Source organism: Pyxicephalus adspersus, chromosome 1, assembly GCF_032062135.1.
Source record: "Pyxicephalus adspersus chromosome 1, UCB_Pads_2.0, whole genome shotgun sequence".
In the NCBI taxonomy this organism is placed as follows: domain Eukaryota; kingdom Metazoa; phylum Chordata; class Amphibia; order Anura; family Pyxicephalidae; genus Pyxicephalus; species Pyxicephalus adspersus.
The window spans coordinates 130,367,649-130,382,804 of NC_092858.1; the positions used below are offsets into that span (position 1 = coordinate 130,367,649).

General features: G+C 37.0%; 1 protein-coding gene across 1 annotated transcript; it reads left to right on the forward strand.

Annotated features, from left to right (window-relative positions):
• Nucleotides 1-869: 869 nt before the first annotated feature.
• Nucleotides 870-14,189, forward strand: GPR143 (G protein-coupled receptor 143; the record flags this gene model as incomplete). The annotated part of the gene is given in 7 exon segments (XM_072414948.1): nucleotides 870-953; nucleotides 1,918-2,012; nucleotides 3,837-3,929; nucleotides 5,814-5,991; nucleotides 8,960-9,082; nucleotides 9,186-9,429; nucleotides 13,577-14,189. Coding segments are annotated over 7 exon segments (933 nt in total), but the record flags the coding sequence as incomplete, so codon positions are not given.
• Between the last annotated feature and the right edge of the window lie 967 nt (nucleotides 14,190-15,156).

The window sequence follows — 15,156 nt, forward strand, 5'->3', positions numbered from 1 at the left end:
ATTATTTTGGGCAACTAGATTTTCTATCCCACTTAAAGCAGAACTTAAACCATCAAAACAAAAAACGTTGACCAAGCAGGTCCTTGATTGCACATGTGATGTTCCTCATGCAAAAATATGTTTATCTGCCTGATCACAATCTTTTATTTAAACCTTGCCCATCTTGTCTGGCTAGGCCAGGATTATGTAACATTTTACCTGACACTTCCCAGCATCCTGCACTGAGTTACAAATGTTCAGCTCAGTGTACTAAGAAAAGAAGATTGAGAAGCAAGTAACTATTTTGTGTTGCAGAAGAGACATTGTTTATCCTCTCTGCAATAGGAATCCAGGCTACCCACACATTTCTGTTCTGTTCTGTCCCACAGTTCTGTTTTAAATAACATTGAAGTGATCAGAAAGGAAAGCCAAGGTAGCTCATACATTAATATTTTACTATTACATTTGACAACTAACAAAAAATTAGGCTTAAATGACCTTACATTAGGTCAGTCAGCAAACTATCTTAAGCCCATGTGACCAAAGTGATTAAAAGGTTTTAGCTTTTTAGTGCTCTGAGAGTGTTTGTCACAGGATTTTTTCATGAATCACATGGACTGGTTATACATAAATTTCTTTCAGTGCAGATTGCCTTGAGAAATTGATTAATATTGCTCCAACCCGGCAAATATGAACAGATCATCCTAAAATACATTGATTGTATTAACTGTACAGATCTTCCATTCAGTATATTAAGTTAATGCATTCAAACATTTGTGGAAAATGATGGCTGGATGCTGAGTAGATGATTAAAGGGTCATTGCTTCAATTAGGTAGATTTACTACCCCAGCCCCAGGAGACATTTTGACCTAATTATCTGTGAATATGGATATCTTCTCCAACATTTGTTGGCAATACATCAGAAATGAATAGTACCAGTGTTTTTCATGTTGCTTTTTGTGTTGGAAGTGCGGTAGGTTTGAATATTTTAATTAATTAGAAATTGTTAATAAAACAATGAGGCTTAAATGTTGATATTTGTTTAGTTTTAAAGGAAGCTGTAGTATGTAGGTCAGGAGATCTAAATACCGAATAATAGGACTACTAAGCTACTAATAAGGGTTTTACGGGTTTCCTATACAATCTTCTCTTTTGTGCACTAGTGTCCAGCTGTGTATCTAGAAATATTGCTTTATAGATGACATACAAACTAAAGGTAATACCTATTGACTTTTCCGTTTACCTTACGTAAACACCCTTAGTGAGAAGTAGTGACTTTGGTATTGTACAGTAGAATGAAACAGCAGAGGACAGGGCAGGACAGGTGGGCTGCGGCAAATTTCAAACTCAAAGAAGCTCCAGGTACATCCTGATCCTAGGATCTAATAAGCTCTAAAGGGCCACATGGATTGATCTGGGAACTTACATATATATTTTCCACAAGCTGCATCCATTACAGCACTGTTTAAACACATGATGCTTGCAGATGCCTGCACCCCAGCACTGTCGTTACCTGGAGTATCTTTTAGTTCAGGCCAGATTTAATTTACAGCTACAGTATGTCCATAGTCTTGATCAGGGCCGAAATTCTTGCATTTTGTGGAAGACCTTCAATTCTGTTTTAGGCAGAGCTGGGATCTTTTTCTTTTATCATTCTTACCCATTCCACACTTCCATAGGTCAAAGCATTCACATACTGCAGATCTAAATGTACATGTATATAAGCATATTTTTTTTTATCAAAAATATGGTGTCCACCAGGACGGTCCATGAACAAGGAACGACAAGCGCTGTAGACACGCCAGATTCTCATCCAATATCAGCAGGCGATATCACTTTAGTTTTAGGAATATTACTAATGTTTATGCTATGTTGCAATTTCCAAAACATCTATTATACCAGAAACATGATAACATGGATATCTGTTTTCCCTATAGATGTGGATACAGCTTTTCTACAGTGCCAGCTTCTGGTGGCTGTTCTGATATGCAGTGGATGCCTACCTAGTGGTTAAAAGGTCAGCAGGAATAAGGTATGTAAACACTATGTATAATAGACATAGAGAGAATGATGAGAGAAGATAAAAACATCCTACAGGATGTTCCTACACTCTAGAAATCAGACAAAACCTACATAACATAATCATACAAATACTTTATAATAAAGTAAACCCATGCTTTTCAATACATGACAAAGCAATAGTTTTTTTCCCCCTCTCCCCTGCAGCTTCCCAAGTTTGAGTTCCTGCATCTGCACATCTGTTGTTGCCATTATGGCAAGGTATTATTCTCCTTGGTAACATTTATTAATAAAATTCAAGCAAGCAAGAAGTCAACCAGGAACTCTAAAAATCATTTAATAAAGCTCTCCAAGGCTGGAGAAGATACACTTGCATCGGTGAAGCTGGGTGAAAACATTTGCTAACAAATAGTAAAGGACTTTTAAGAAATCCATTCCAGCTTCACTGATGAAAGTGTATGCTCTCCAGCCTTAGGGAGCTTTAATAAGTTAATATTACACAGTATTTATATAGTGCCAACATATTACACAGCACTGTACAAAGTCCATTGTCATGTCACTAGTTGTCCCTCAAAGGGGCTCACAATCTAATGTCCATACCATAGTTATATATCACTAACAGAGTCTAAGGTCAATGTTGGGGGGAGCCAATTAACCTAACTGCATGCTTTTGGGATGTGGGAGGAAACTGGAGTACCCAGAGGAAACCCATGTAAACAGGGGGAGAACCTGAAAACTCCATGCAGATAGTGTCCTAGCCGAGATTCGAATCTGAGATACAGTGCTGCTAAGGCAAAAGTGCTAAACTCTAAACCACCTCGCAGCTTTAGGAGACCATGTCCTAAATGTCAATAAGATGGCTCTGTTCATCTGTCTCTATTCGGCAATCAAGGTGTCTTTGGATAGTTTCACCATTATGTAAATACACTGACAAAACAAAATATCGTTCTTTTTTTTAAATAATCTACAGAGGTAGGTATATGCATATGGAGTTGTATTCTGTAACAAAAAAACAAATGTATCCTTGGCATTCCTTTGAAGGTTCATGGTCCAATGGGCCAATGAAACAGTTAGTAGCTTGTGCAAAAAGGGACGCCAAGATGCATCATCACTGCAGCATTTTTTTTCTTTTGCCTGCATAGAATCAGGCCAACATAACATCAAGTCAACACAACATTGTTTTTATCTTTATGATTAATATTAACTCCATGCCTTCATTCATTAATATCCTGGAATGTGTTTCTGGTTTTACTAAAAAAAAAAGAAAAAAAAAAAGACCAAAATATGTTTGAAATTCATGTGTGTCGCATTAAAACAGTCGAAAAATGCATTACTGGAATCTGTAAATGTAGTTTTTACATTTTTCATGTACAGACAAATAATGGAATGTGGAAAGAGTGTTCAGATAAAATCAACTATAATTTTTCCATCATTTACCAATTTCATGGAATTCCACTGAATTATTATGCAACTGCTGACCTTCTAGTTCTTAGACACTGGCTTCAATGCTTTTGCCTCCTGGAACAAGGTAGCAGTACATTGCAGTAAAATGACATTGTTAAATATTTCTATGCTTATCCTGGCTAAGAGCATGGCAGCCAGGTAATTACATTCATTGAGAGGGCAGCAGTGGCAGCCTACATAATTCTCTTATGACAGGTGCACTTTAAGCAAGTCTCAAATGTTTAGAAAGAGCATGGAAGTAAAGGTAATGGTAGCTCAACAAATCTGAATGTACATTAGAACTATTTAAAATAATTGCATTTAAAATGAGAATTAATTTAAATTAATTAAATTTAAATTTAATTAATTTTTTCCTTTTATGTTTGCATTGCAGTACAATTGTCCTTTATCATATGATGACTTGGGGTCTGGCACTTCTGCTTTGTATACAAGGAGTGGCTATGCTCTATTACCCCTCAGTGTCTAGGTGAGTATATCTGTTCTGCATGTGTTATTTGGTAGCATTTAGCTGTGCGTTCTTATGTCAACCTACTATGAACAAATCCCTGCACCTGCCAGGATTTACATCAAACTGGGACAAATCACTGCAAGTGAAGTTTTGTTGTGTTTGTGAAATATTTTAATATGCTTTATTTTTCAGCAGATCAGCACAGGGCTGGGGACCTACATAAAAACACTGGGAACACAATTGACCTAAACTTAGGTAGCTCCTCTGTGGCTTGAGAATTTTGTCTCAAGGTGTGCATGGAAAACTTCATGTGTTCATTTTTCTTTGTTGCCATCTTGATTTTCATTGACCTAAAAAACTTTCCACCCTGCAGTATTTAAAAAAAAAAAATGTTTTGCTGCCAGGAAAATTTGCTTCTGTGGTCCAAAAAGTGCAAAATATTTGTTTTATAAAGACTACCAAGTTTGCTAACCCTTCCAAAATATCTTATGCAGCCATCCCACATTTCCTTTTATGTGAATTTTCTTTGGTCCAATTGCTTCCTTCCACTGATTCTTTTTGCATGTGAAGCTCAGTGTACTGCATTAGCATGTTTTAAAGCCAGGACAAAGTAACTCTTTTGTGCATGGGTGGAAATCATATGATTCCATCCTGGCCAATGAATATAGCCAAGAACCAGTCAGGAACGTAGCCAGTGGGCCCCTGTGCAGAATTGATTTGGGACCCCCTGCTAAATTGACAATACCCTTGTGGGGGCTCCTTGTGCAGTGTGGCACCCCATTATGTCTGCCGCTGACAAAGATTTTGAAACCAACAAAAGACAACAGTGCCAGTGATGGAGCAACTATAGATATTGTTGCCATTGCAGTGCTGGAAGGGGGCACTTTGATAATAAGTCATTATGTGCAAATATGCTGTACATGCTTGAAGATTATGGTACACCCTGGCCCCAGGCAGCAAAGTTAGATTCTGCTTTAAGGTTATCTCATCTCCTTTTATCTCATCTCATCTTCCCTGATCTGTGGGCATTAAGTTGGTAATCTGTTCTGATAATTTTGTGAACATGCCTGTCCCTTTTGCTATGCTGGCCCTGATTTATTAAAGCTCTGCAAGGCTGGAGAGAAAACACTTTCACCAGTGAATCTGGGTAAACCAACAAACCTGGGATGGATCTGGTCCAGGATTGCAAGCATTTGCTAGCAAATAGCAATTGACATTGAAGAAATCCATTCCAGGTTTGCTTGATCACCCAGCTTCACTGGTGAAAGTGTATTCTCTCCAGCCTTGGAGAGCTTTAATAAATCAGGCCCATTGGGTCTTACCTTTACCTGCATTACCCTAATTGAAAATGTTTTGTCTAGTGCTCTACTTCTTAGTGGAAGTATTCTACCACAGTGAAAAAAAGAAAGTAGTTTGCCAAAATGTAGCACAGACTTACCTGCTAAAAAGAACCCCTCCAGCACTGCAAAGCTCTTCCACCATTGCTGATGGGATTCCATTTGCACCTAATCTTATACTGAGTTAGGAGCCTTTGCCTCTTGATAGGCTGGAAAGAGATTACATAACTTTTGTGCCGATTACTTATCACTGCCACAAAACTCTACACTGAACTGAGCAAGCACAGCTTGGTGTACACTAGAAGAGAAAAGGTGCTGAAAGGAAGGTACTAACATTTTTGAAGAAGGAGAGTTCGCAAGAATATACTGCCAGTCACTTTAAGCAGATGTTGCTTTCTCTTTAAGCTTGCAGTTTTACTTACACTCTAAAACTAAACCCACTTTCCACCCATAGGATAGCTGTTCCGCTTCTAAGAAATGCGCTTTTCAGTGTTATCAGTTTACAGCATATGGTCTTTTATAAATTACATTTGTACTAAGGAATGTGGTTGATTTTGTTTTCCAGCTGTGAGGAAGGCTTAGAGCATGCCATTCCGCACTACGTCACAACCTACACCCCTCTTTTGCTCGTAATGGTAGTTAATCCCATTCTTTTCAAAAGGACTGTTTCAGCAGGTAAGAGGTATGATCATTACATGTGCTGTTTGTATCACAGGGTACAAGGAAAAAAACTGTGTGTGTGTGTGTGTATATTTATATATGTTTGTGTTTGTGTATATATATATATGTTTGTGTGTGTGTGTGTATATAACAGTTACATGTTTTCTTATCAAGCAGCACCAATTCTAGTCTATGCCGGATACATGTAAAATCCAAAGAAAAGCACAGCAACACTGTCAAATATAACATAATACACCTGATTTATTAAGGTCTCCAAGACTGGGGAAGATACACTATCATGGGTGAACGTGGGTGATCCTGCAAACCTGGAATGTATTTCTTAAAAATAATTTGCTACTATCTAGCAATTTTTTTAAATTCTGGACCTTAATATGCCGCCTCCACTCATGCCCTTGTCACATGCATGGATCTGAGATTTCTCCAGAGATGCCCTGCCTTACTTATTTCTCTTTCTATCTAATTCTCCTAACTATGCATTTTCATGTAGTAAGGGTCTGTCACAGTCTGTGCCACTTCCATCTCCTTTACCTACCATATCTAGTCTTCCCCCACTTCTTATACTGCAAGTCCATTTGGAGTGGTCCCCTCTTTTACACTTTGTTATGTTTTACAATTGATTATGACTGAAGTTTTATTTCCCATTCTCAGTATTTAATGCAGTGTGTCCAATGTTGTGGCTGCCAAATTGAACACCCTGGGTTTCCAATTGGTCCACCATGCCCCCTACTCACCTGACCTGGCCCCTTCAGACTTTTATCTGTTCCCAAATTGGAAGAAACACTTGAAGGGGCAACTTTTAGAGGACATTTCTGATGTCAAAGATGCTGCTGAGAGCTGGTTTGCGGCTCAACCAGGGCTTTTATTTGAATGGTCTTGTAAAGCTGCAACTACGCTTTACCCAGTGCATCCGTCTGAGGACGGAATATATTAAATAAATGTGTTATTTATTGACTTTGGCTTTCTTCTTTCTGGGCAAAGCCAGGAACTTGTCAGCACCCCCCCATATACTTTTATGTGTTGAGCTTTATGTAAAAGTGTCAGTAACCTATCATTTATCAACTATTGACCTATCATCGAGAGATCAATACTAATTGCCTGATCTTTTGGTTTCAGTAGCTTCAGACACACTTATGAAACATGCATACAATAAGCTGAATACTTAAGTGTCATTCATTGAGTGTGATTCTGTGATTCAGAACATATTATAGAGAGAAGATCAGTTGACAGTTTGAAAGTGCCAACGTTCAGTTAATCAAATTACCCTAAAGCAGACCTAAACTCACATTTTCACTTTACATAAAAGGTATAGACAACCCTTTTATGTGAAAAAATAATAATAATATTTTTTTTTTTTAAAAAAAAGGTGCTGCCTGCTTCTGGCAACCAAGACTGAATCATAGTGCAGAGCCTCCCGAGATACCTACATCATGCATCCCAGGCTCTGGGTCCATTTTTTCCACTAAGGGGAAGGAGATGCCAATCCCACTCCTGCACAGTGAGATTGCCTCTCTTTTTTTCTCCCTTTACAGCGGGCTATGTCACCTGATCTCACACCTGCACAGCACAACAACAGGTGACGTAGCAAGAAGACGGAAGAGAAGACAGAAGATGGCGGCGCCTGGCACTTCCTCCGGACCAGAAGAAAGAGGAATTCTAGAACAACGCAGGACTGGATCGAGGGAAGGTCCAGCACCATCAAGGGATCTGCACGATTGAAGGTAAGTGTGTTTTTTTTTAGTTTGTTTTTGCTTTAAACTACAAGGGCTGTTTGACAAGTAATTAGCCTCAACCATAAGGATGAAAGCTAGTAACTTTTTTATACATTTTCAATATATTCTTCATGAAGCAGAATGCATCTTGCAGATCTTTCTTTTAAGGCTTTTATACCATTTTTATAGAACTCAACATCTTGGCCCTCAAGGAAGTACTCAACAGCCTTGATGACATCATCATCAGAGTCAAATTTCTTCCCTTTTCGGTATTTTGTTAAAATTCCAAATAGATAATAGTCCGATGGGGTCATATCTGGCGACATCACAATTCAAAGCTGCATTCATGAATTAAGGCCATTGCAACAGCTGACATTGCAACAGCTGTGCTGGCGCTTTGTTCTGATGACACAAAATGCCTTTTGTCAACTTTCCCCATCTTTTATATAGGGGCATTTTAGCTGATGACAGAGATGATAGTGACAGGAAGCCAAATATATATTAACAAACATCTTCCATCATAATGTAAAATGTGCAAAAAGATAATACATTTACAAAGTTAAGTTTCATTTATATTAATAATAATATTTATAGAATACATATATACTAATATTAATATTTATGGATTTAAAATCAAAGGGATAATCTGTATGTGCATATACAAAATGGTAAAGCATAAGTAACATGGGGCTTAGAAGCATTGAAAAGATGCTGCTAAATACAATTTTTCTGTATCTACCTACCGTAGGAGGTATTATTGCATTACATTTATTATTCCACATGTTCACATATTTTCATATATTGTGTGCAAATCATATGCTGTTGTTGGAATTTCAGATTACGTTTTAGGATACACTGCCTCACATAATAACCATTTTTATAAAATGAATTTTGCCCCCTAACAGTTAGGTATAAGCCACTGAGTTTTGGTTCTAATAAAAGAAAGTTTTTAACAAAACTTTTACCTTGTTGCCTATAATATCTTTATGAAGGGCAGTGACTTTTTGTGTTTCCACTGAAATCCTAATTTTATTATGATTGCATTCATGGGGCCCTGCTGTGTTTGTTAGAGAAGCTATAGATACGAGTAAGAACTTTGATGGACAAGGGAAAGTCTGCCCAATAACAAAAGGGCTTTTAGGAGTACAATAAGTAGACAAAGTTATTTTTTCTTTTTTTTTTTTTTTTTTCAAAAAGGTCTTTTTAATGTTAGAAAGTATAGCGTTATTTTAATGTTACACAAGTGTGTGTGTGTGTATAGGGGATGGTGGGATATAAAAAATGCCTTTGTTGTTAACATAATTGATCTTTCTATTTTTTTATTAGTTGGTTGTCTAATATCATCAATGAGGGCATTTTGTTCTATCTGGAGTTTCAGCCTGACATGAATGGAGACCAGCTGAAGAATGTCCGGAATGCAGCTCTTATCACATGGTTCATCATGGTAAGCCAGGCGTGACTTCAGTATACTTAGATATTATTATTAATGACTAAATGCCAGCTAAGATGCTTTGTTAGACTAGTGATTTTATATTCTTTCTTTTAAGGGCATACTTAATCCAATGCAGGGATTTCTCTTTACTTTGGCTTTGTATGGATGGACGGGATGGAACATTGATTTAAGGCTTAAACAGAAAGAAATTTCATTTGAACACCTATCTAGTACATCTGCTGAACACAATGGCCGAATAGGTTCTTTCCTGAACTACCCTGGCTACATCCAGGACTCCAAGAAATCTCAGATGGAGAACAGCCAGCAAACGGATGAGGCACTGAGCATACTTTCTGAAGGTAATGGGAGTATAGTTGACAGTATAACCAGACACTCCCCTATTTACCAAGGCTGGTAGTTCCCAATTATGCAGCTCTGTCTGTCCAACATTTCCTTATTACATCAGTGTTTTACTGGGCCCTTTAATATTAAAGGGTTTATGTGTCAATGTACTAAACCGCTGTGAAATATTAAATTGTTGATAAAATATTTCTCCTCGTCCAAGAATAAACTACAGAGATGTCGGAATCTACCAATAACATTAAGAGCTTCTATATATTAATTAAAAAACTTGCATACTGAAATTTTTAACGAAAGTTTAATGAAAGGGCTGTTTTTTTCATTCTGTGGTATGAGAATTAAAATTGGCAAATGTGTTTGAAAGTATCTAGACATGGTTGAATATATAGTTTCATATATTTCAAGGTGCTAAATAAACATGAGCAAAAAGTACACTGTATAAATGATCATGTCCTGTAAGGTGATTTACCCTGATATATTGTATTTGTGCTTGCAATGGGGGACAAAGCCACAGGTAAAGGGAGAATATTATATTTACTATACAGGATCAGTAATTAGTGTAAGCATCAGCTTTTGGTACGCAGTGTGGTGGGCCTTTTCCTTTCGGCTCTTGCTTGTTTCAACCACAAGCCAATAGGTGAACATCCACCATGCACCTTGATAACCAACCACAAATCGATGTTTGTTAAAACCACCAGCCATAAGCAGTTCTCCCACCATGTACCTTAGTATTAACCTCACTAAAATGTTGCCTTTCTGTTGATATTACGATATTGAAAACTTGAACAATGGAAATGACATTTTGTGAAGTGAGCACTAAACACATTAATTTTTTTTTAGTTATTGTTTTGTATGCCTGTGTCACATTTGCAAATGTGAAGACGTTCTTGTTTTGCATTTGAGGCTTTATTAGGAAGAGTTGAGCAGCATTGGTGGCATGTCTTAAGGGGGGAGCTAAAATAAAGAATCATATACAGCCAAGAAATAATAACAAAAAAGTATAAAAGAACTACCTCTGCATAAGATGACTGTTCAGCAACAATTGGTGTATCGGTCTGTGTTATTACCTTTTACAAGTACATTTATGTATAATCACCCATCTCCAGTTATCTTTTAGGTAAATTTGCTTGTCTCAATTCTCATAGAACCAGTCAAAAAACATTTTTGGTGGGCCATGTAACTTTGCAAATTGTTTATAAATAAAGTTTAAATCTCTACTTTGAATTCTATTTAAAAATCAACTTGACAGCCATATTAAATGTGGATCATTAGCTGATATCCTTCATCACAATTGCTTAGTCTTTGCTCACCTCTTTGTGAGGAGTTTGAATTTATGGTCATTCCACCCAAAATACATTTTTTGATTTGGGTTGATTATGAGCAGTTAAAAAGTTTTCTCTCTGTATTTGACTTTATGGGCCTGATTTAATAAAGTCGCCAAGGCTGGAGAGGATACACTTACATTAGTGAAGCTGGGTGATTCAGCAAACCTCGAAAGGACCTGGCACATTATTAGAAACATTTGCTAACAAATGCCAAATTAATTTTAAGAAATCCATTCCAGGTTTGTTTGATCACCCAGGTTCACTGATGAAAGTGTATCCTCTCCAGACTTGGAGAGCTTATGTATGGCTTAAGTAAAGGTATCACCGATTCCCCAATATTGGATTTTCTTACATAAGAACTCCCAGCAACTGAATGTTCATTGTGTTATGTGAGGTTATTGACAGGGCAGCAACTGTCAGATGTCATGCAACCTTTTACATCCAGACTCAATATTTCCATATGGTCAGTTCAAGGAAATGAGATACCCACTGGCTACTAAATGAAGATCAGAAATAGAAAACAATAGCGAACAGCTTGACCACTGGCCATCACACTTGATCCCAAGGTGGACCCCTAAAGCCCAATGTCAGGAACAATAACCGTACTATGGTTAAGGCAGTTAAACATTATATTTCCCTAAATACTTTTACATTCTCATTTAGTCCTCCTGGTACACCAAGCAAATCAGCTTGTTTATGTACCAGAATTAGTCCAGTTTCTGCTATAATTTTGAGCCCCTTGGACATAAAACTTTAGGTTTCATTGACGAAAGTTTTGCAGTTTTGTGTGCATCTCCCTCTTCTCCATGTCATTTACAATTTTTTAACCATGGTACTATTATGTAGTTGGGGCTGTATAAATGGGTATTTTTAAACCACCTTTATTAAAGACAGCTGCATCATACCGTCCTAGGACCAAAAAATTGAATGACCGTAATCTCAAGGGTTAGGTGTCAAGGCTGGGCTGCTACTGTAAAGATTTGAATTTGTGTATCCTGTGTATACCTCATAACCTACACAGTCAATGTGGGGTGAAAGTCCTCCCCATTTCCTCAGTTTATGCCATATGTCTATATATGTGTAAAATATGGACGTGTGATCCAGCAAACCTGGAATGGATTTCTTACAAATAATTTGCTATTGATTGGTAAATGTTTTCAATCCTGGACAAGATTCATTGCAGGTTTGCTGGATCACCCATGTTCTCCCATGTTAGTCCATCTTCTTCAGTCTTGGAGAGCTTTAATAAATCAGGCCTAGTGTGAGAAACAGTGCTGACAGGAACTGAGAAATCCCCTGTTTCTAAAGTTTACCATTCTGATGTCATGCTATTTATTTTATTATGCAGTGACTACAAGAACATAGACACAATGCAAAGGAGTTTAGGTTTGTTATTGTGCTGTCCGGAATAGCAGAGGAGAACTGGTAACAAAAGTTAGCTCGGCCCAGGTGGAGGGAGGTATGGAGCAAGGTTGTGGTACGGCACTAAAGATACACAAAGTGATTGTCTTGAGCTGTCAGGGCAGGAGAGAGGTCATGCCTGTCTTCCCTGCACTGACACTGACATCCCTTGCCTCAGGACACAGACTGCAGTGGCAGATCTAACAGTACCAAAGCTGTTAAAAATTGGAAGTTATATTTTCTAAAGAATGCATTGGCTAAGTTTTATGACATGGCATGCACTATTTTTAAGGTTTTTCAAGATTTTCTAGACTTTGTATTAATGTATGATTCTCCTCACCCTCCTTCACATTCTTTACATGCTCAAAAGGAACCAAAGACACTCTCGATGAGTTGAGTTGTCACACCCCCCCCTACTACCAATATTGTCTAGCAATGCCTTACCTGTACACTGTATAAAAATGTAACAGCAGATAGTATGTGGTGTTCTCTTTTTATATTTTTAATACTTACTTTTAATAAATTCAATCCAATTTAAGTTACACTTAACATTAATCCAGCAGATAGCAGTAAATTTAGTAGGGTTTGTTTTACAAAGAGTCAGAAGGTGACTCTATAACAAAATACTGGCTTTTGAAGACAGGAGTTTAGCCCTGACCTAACTTTAAATCCTAAAACCTAAAGTTATTACATGGACAAAAAGCTAAACCTAGTTCTGTTCTTCTTTTCCTTGACCCACTTAGACCTAAACCCAGCCCCAAATCTGTGCTAACCCCTAGGGTTAAGCATGAGCAATTTATTAACAGAAATATCCAAACACTTACCGCAAACTACCTTTAAATATGAATGTTGCCTGAAATATATTGTAATTGCCAATAAGTAGTTCAATCTTCAAGGAGCATGGAATTAAAACAATTCCTATAAACACAATTTACTCTCCAAATGGCTAATTGTCCTTTTAGCACCTGACCTATCTTTGCCAAATACAATTTATCCTACGCTAATATCTCAGAATCAAAGATATTGCTGCCAAAAAACACTAATCCAACAGTCGTGAGTGATGAGCTACCTACTACACTCTTCTTGTGGACTCCTTCTTTTGTAGTTGGCTATTACAAATAATACACCAGAACTATATAAAGAAGAAGGTTTCATCTCTGTTTAACAGGGGCAATGGGTATTTTCAAGTTTAGTATACCCTTGCCCAAATATGCAATTGTTCCCAATTGGGTTGTTTTATTATATTGTAATTAAAGAAACAGAAAACTTCAAATAGTGATTTTATCATCAAGTGTTTGTGTTCTTTAAATAAAGTTTTTTTGTATTTTAACACAATTTTAAAAATTTTGTGGCTGTTGATACAATCTATTGAACATATAGTAGAAGTCACTGGATGAGTCAATTCTCTTTTGTTTTGAAGGTTCTGAAGCTAGCACTATTGAAATTCACATATCCAATGAACTTCCACACTTAGATGACATAGAGGCTGATGACGAATCTACAGAAAACTTCGAAAAACACAAACTGGTCAAATAATCATCAAACTGGGCTCTTCACATGATGCAGATCACAGGTTTAATGCCTATTGCAAAAAAAGTATACACTGCATTAGGAGTATCAAGACTGTGGAACCATACATCTTTCCAAAGATTTATAAGTTCTTCTTCTATAATTGATACATGATAATCATTCTGTACATAAACATCTGATGTATTTCAAGTACCTTTGTTACTGAGCAGCATTGTTTTCAGCACCCTAGCAGCACTCCATGCAATAATGAACACAGCATTTTTTATTTGTAAAATTTCTGTAAAGGGATAGTGACATCAGCCATGGAAACAAACCTTGTTAAGCATGTCGATTTTAGGAGCTTTGATGGAAACAAATGTTTGAAAGTAATGCAAAATACACCTTTTATGTAAAAAGAATGTCAAATGTAAAATGTGCAAGTGCATTTGCTTTGCAAAGAACAGAATGTAAAGTGTGCTGTAAATTATCAATAAAAATCTAAAGATTTCTTTCAGACAAAATAATATGAACACTTAGGTGTAAATTCTCCTTAGTGTGTTAGTCTCCAATCAAAAGAGACAAAGAGGAAAAGGCTGGGAAAGCCTATATGGTGTAGTAGTGTCAACCGTAAAGCTTAGAAGTACATATGTGACAAATAGCTGTGTCCTTACACACTATCTTAGGTTGATCTAGATGTTCTGTAGAAGCTTAAAATGCTTGGAAAGGTATTGTAGGAATATATAGTATAGTTCCAAAAACACTGATTTTCTTAACCAATGTTCTGTTTGGAATGGCATCTGCATTAAAAGTTAAGGGATCTTAAAGACATTTTTTTTTATCAAAAAAGGTTTCTACTGAGCCTGGGACTATCCCTTGTTCACAACGAGAGTTAAAGCATATAGTCAAGTATAAAAATTTGAGAGGCCATATCCTAAATACAGTTTTGTGGCACTCAATATATGAATGTCATAGCAGTGTTGGAGATCAAATCAAATAAAGCAACCTTAATAATAAAATGGATGAAAGGTCACAATGCACTCAGAAACTTCTTATTCAATCATCTGTACAGAAGACAAGAGGATATCATTTGAGTATGGAAGAAAATAGATTTTACTATCTAGATAGGAAGGGCTTGCTTATGATAAGAGTGGTTAAATTGTTGTATCTTTCTGTGTGCCTACAGTGTAGATTCACCCTCTTATATGTCCTTTAGGCTTAGTCTACATGGACAATTTCCCCGGTGTTTAACCTGTGGCTTTAAAAGCCCATGTTTGAAATTCCCATGCATTCCAATGGGCTAATCAACACCAGGGCGTTTCCTTGAGGCACATTTATGAACGTTATATATAATGTTGCAATGCTTGCAACATTTAAAAAATTAAAACGCAGGGTTAACACTGAAAAACGCCTAAAAACACGGGTAAATGCTTCTATTGATTTCAATGAGTAATTTTCCCGCATTTATAAGCACTTAAAACATAAACGCGGCAT